We start from the raw sequence: 4714 nt of genomic DNA on the forward strand, positions 1-4714 counted from the left end.
GAAAGATTGCGGTGCATCTTGGGAATGGGCTTATTGTGTCTAAAAAATACATATTTAGCCACTTGCATCCATGCCCCCAACCTGGGCATGGATGCAAATCAAAATCGTTAAAATCACTAAAAGGATAGAAAGTAGAAGTAAATGAAAACATTTTAACACTCTTATTTTCTCTAATGACTATCTAAAATATGAACCCTTGTGGTAAAAATCAAACCTCGGTTCGAAGTGAAGCGCTGAACTTTTATTCTGTGTTCTAGAGTTATGAACTCTGTGATCTATACATTCTTTATATTCTGAATGAATGAATGATTTTATCTGGAGGGCCGAATTGTCATGTGAAGCTTGACCAATCCTCAAAGTATCCAATCATCAGACCGGGACGGACACTACACACTCATTCTGGACTGAAATGACCATATATGGACATGAGGTGACAGACATTTTGTTTTTGATAAAACCTGTTCATTCTGGACTGAAATGACCATATATGGACATGGGACACACATTTTGTTTTGATAAAACCTGTTCATTCTGGACTGAGATGACCATATATGGACATGAAACACACATTTTGTTTTTGAAAAAACATGTTCATTCTGGACTGAAATGACCATATATGGGCGTGGGACACACAAATCCACTCATTGGAAGCGGTTTTCACCGCTTCAAAAAAACAAAGTTATCCTTTAACCGCTCCTACAATTGGCTTTGTCTGTATGTACGTCCGTCCTCTGTTTTCCCATCAGTCATCAGCTCTGGGCCTGGGTTCTCTCCCTGTGTGCCCTACAGGATCTGACTTCTGTATAGTTTGTGTCATTTTGTATTTGTTTGAATATGTGAGAACTGTTTGAGATTTGATGTATAGACCCCTGTGATGCCTTGTTATGTTTTCGATTAGTTTTTTGTTTGTTATAGTCTTGTTTTTGTTTGTTTAGTGTGTTCTAAGATCCTTAGATGACTGAGAGGATATAGTGACGGATTCCAGCTGTATTAATGTCTCATGAACTGGTTGTAATGTCTTGTCCCATGTCCAATAAATATTTTGAAAATCAATAAAATATATTACAAAATAAAAAAGAAAATGTATGTCCATCCTGCAGAGCATGGCATCGGCCAAGCTCCCCTCCCCCCCCCCCCCACAACATGATCATCAGGTATTATGATTAATACTTGGAGGAATATTTTTTGAGCGCTGTTAACCACTCCTATACGTCTGGCTTATTCAGCAGCGAAGTGTGATGTCACTTCCGTGAAATGGCGTGAAATGTCGCCCTCTACGGGGTTCATGCTGGTATTGTTTTGTATTCAAATCGCCATTGAGGAATTTGCGATCACCGCATATAAGAACTGTGTTAAAAATATAAACACACCATGTGCGCGGACATGCTCTCAGCGACAGTCTGTCCCAGACACGAGTGTCTCTCTGTAGTTTCCAACATTTAGGACAGCGTTGATTACATTTTCTCTGACAACAGGCTATATCAGATATGAATGAATATCATAAACTATGCAGAACCCCCCCGCTGACAGAAACGCGCACATGGTGTGTTTATTTTTTTAACACAGTCCTTATATGCGGCAATCGCAAATTTCCCAATGGCGATTTGAATACAAAACAATACCAGCATGAACCCCCTAGAGGGCGTCATTACGCACAAATGACGACATGGCTTCGTTTCTCTATTGTGAGACTAACGCCACACAAGACTAACGTCATAGAAAGTACGAAGAGGCCGACATCACCACAGCTGATGTCACGGACAGAAGAGCCCATACAAGGAGATATGCACGTGTGTCGTGTTTGACACCACGGTGCGATTTTCTTCAAAAAAAGTGTACAGAAAGTGTTAAAATTATGTTTTCATTTATGTGGTCACACCCACCTGTCCATTAAGTATGCCTGGTTGTCAGGTGGGTGGTGGCCCAGCTGAAGTAAGCCACAACCACAGTGTTGCTGTATGGTAAAATGGGGAGGGGATGATTTTATGATGTCATTAAAACGGTGTATTTCAATTGGGCCTTTTGACTCAGATGCTTTCAGCTTTCGGGAAGAAATCAAATACACAGGGAGGACAGTATTTGCTTATTATAACCACACCTGGGGGTCTATTAGACTCATGTTAACTCCATAGACAGGAAAATTACAAAACTATGGCACCAGCTCTTTAATGAAAGTCACCGCTTATTTCACTCTTCATAAACAACCAGAAGTGTAGGTAGATCCAGGGTGAAAGAAGCCGGTAGGAGCCTGCTGGTTGGATCATAGTCCAATCACATGGCTGACAAAGACTCAATTTGCCACTGGCTAGCCTATGGACACCCCCACACGCCAATTCAGAGCATGGGTAAATCAAAGCCTTGATGATGATGATTCCTCTTCATCTTCATCAGATTCATTGCGGTCAGTGTCTGACAAGCTCTCCTCACTGGTCTCGCTCTCATTTCCTCCTCGAGCCTTCTCTGCTGACTTCCTCTTCTTGCCTGCCTTCTTGATCTCCATCTTGGGAGGAATGGCGACTCCACCAGTCTCCTTGTACTCTTTCTGGGCTTTGTCATACTGCACCCTAGCCTCCCCAGCCTTCTCTTTCCACTCCTCCTTCTGTTCCTTTCCCAACTGTCTCCAAAGTTCTCCTGCCTTCTTGGCGATCTCGGTGATAGAGATGCCTGGGGTCTGTGAAATGATGCGCTCACGATTGGAGTTGAGAAACAGCATGTAGGCGCTCATCGGCTTCTTGGGGCCACCAGAGTCCTTCTGCTTCCTCTTTTTGCGTGGCTTCCTCTCTTTCGTCTCCTGCAAGACTTCGGGTTTCTTGACCTGTATCATCTTCGTTCCATCTCCTTCGCCGTCATCTGCACTGTCGTCTCCTTCACTCCTGTCACTGAGACTCAATGAGGCGTTGCTATCATATTCTAATGCAGTGTCATCATCCACCTCTTGGGGGTGGTAAGAGTCGTCGCTCTCTCCCTCCGTTTCGTCGCTCTCTCCCTCTGTTTCGTCACTTACCTCTTCCCTGATCTTGCCCTCGTCCTTCATCCTCTCCAGGTAGGCATCATGCTGATCATGGTCAGAGTCACTGTACTCATCGTCAGCGTTACCTCTCATTCCCTCCTCGAAGCCTCTGTCTTTGATGATGAGTTCCTTGGCATTGACAAAGTCAAACAGCGTGCTGTATTCTTCTCTCTCAATGTTGCCGAAGGTGTACTCGTTCCCCTGCTTGGTCTCCACCTCAAAGTCAAAGGAGCGTGTGGTAGTGCCTCGGTTGACAAAGTTGACAAAGGAGATCTCGTCAAAGCGCAGGTGCATCGTACATGGCTTGTACATGTAGATGAAACCCCTCTCTAGGGGATACAGGAGGCCAGAGGAAGCCTTGTAGGAGCAGGTGATGCACTGGACACCTGAGTGGCCCTGGAAGTCTGCAGGCAGAGTGATCTTGCGGTTGACCAGAGCCTTCATCACCCTGCTGACTAGCTCGTACAGAGGGCCTGACATGTTCTTACTGAGTTTGCCCTCAAAACAGCGCTCATCCTCCTCGCTCATGTTGAGGGCGAGGCTGTCGTCCGACTCTTTGGGAAAAAGCAGGACGAGGAACTGGTAGCGAGTCTGGCCCTGCTTGATGGGAGGATCCAGACCGATCACAAAGAACATCTGCCTCTGGTCCGTGTGAGGAAGCAGGAAGAGACGCAGCACGGTGGTGTAGGGAATCTTGAAGTCAAACGACTTACCGTGGAGGTGAAGGAACTTTGTATAGATAAGGATGTCATACCTTCCCCTGGGCGTGAGACACTGCAGCTCTTTGAAGATACACACGACATCTCCTGTGTCCTGGATGACATCAGCCTTGGACAGCACATTCTTGGCAAATGCCTCCACGGGATCGTGTCCCTCGTCCGCCTGGCCGGGCGGGACATAGAACCTGACCTCCATGAGGGAAACCTCCGCGTCGTCATTCTGGTGGAACTCCAGGGAGACCTCATTCTTGCCCGTAGTGCACTGGGACACGCTGGAAAGTGGGACCTCAAACGCAGCGTTGTCGTCCTCAACGCCGAATGACAACAGAGGCCCTGAAAGATTGACAGTGCCCCAGTTCCAGCCCTTGACGCACATGTCCTTCTCGGTCAGCTCCACCCTGTAGTTAGCCTTGAAGAAGTCAGAGATCTTCTCAAAGTCTGTGTCCCTGAAGCCGTCATATGTATAGACATGTCCATTGCTGGTTGATAGTTTGATGCCATGTCCCAAACACACACGTCTCCACTGGGCCGCGCTAAGCTCCCCAGCTGGGATGCTGTCCAGCTTGCCCGTCTTGCTGCTCTTGTATGCCACGTTCTGCTTGCTGAAACGCAGACGTCCATCATTCCAGAGGCCTTTGACTTCCTGATGAATCCCATTAAACTCCAATGTGTCTCCCATCTCATTCACAGTTGATGACTGATGCTCTCACTGTCACTTTGACTAGGAGCGTCGACCTCAAGGTTAACACGCGTCTTTGGCGGAAACCCTGCTTTTTATGGTCTAGACCTCTGTGACGATTAAACTTTAAAATTGTCTACCATATATACCTTATATGGTAAACCATGATCACAGGTTAACCATATAAAGTAACAACAGATGGTGGCCGCTACAGTGTCATGACTAGGGATGGAGCTCGAAACAATGGTCCGCTACAAACTCGATAACAGATGTATTGATTACCCGGTATCAATAAGCTTTGGGCTT

The 4714-nt window shown here is 46.2% G+C and overlaps 1 protein-coding gene across 1 annotated transcript; it reads right to left on the bottom strand.

The window, feature by feature from the left end:
- Positions 1-2350: 2350 nt before the first annotated feature.
- On the bottom strand, positions 2351-4408 carry LOC308290223 (FACT complex subunit SSRP1-like; the record flags this gene model as incomplete). Its single annotated transcript, XM_080731998.1, has 1 exon — positions 2351-4408. The coding sequence occupies one exon, from the start codon at positions 4406-4408 to the stop codon at positions 2351-2353; it is 2058 nt and encodes a 685-aa protein (XP_080588124.1).
- Positions 4409-4714: the final 306 nt, after the last annotated feature.

The sequence above is a fragment of the Nannobrachium achirus genome (assembly GCF_963921795.1).
Source record: "Nannobrachium achirus genome assembly, chromosome: 8".
Taxonomy (NCBI): Eukaryota; Metazoa; Chordata; class Actinopteri; order Myctophiformes; family Myctophidae; genus Nannobrachium; species Nannobrachium achirus.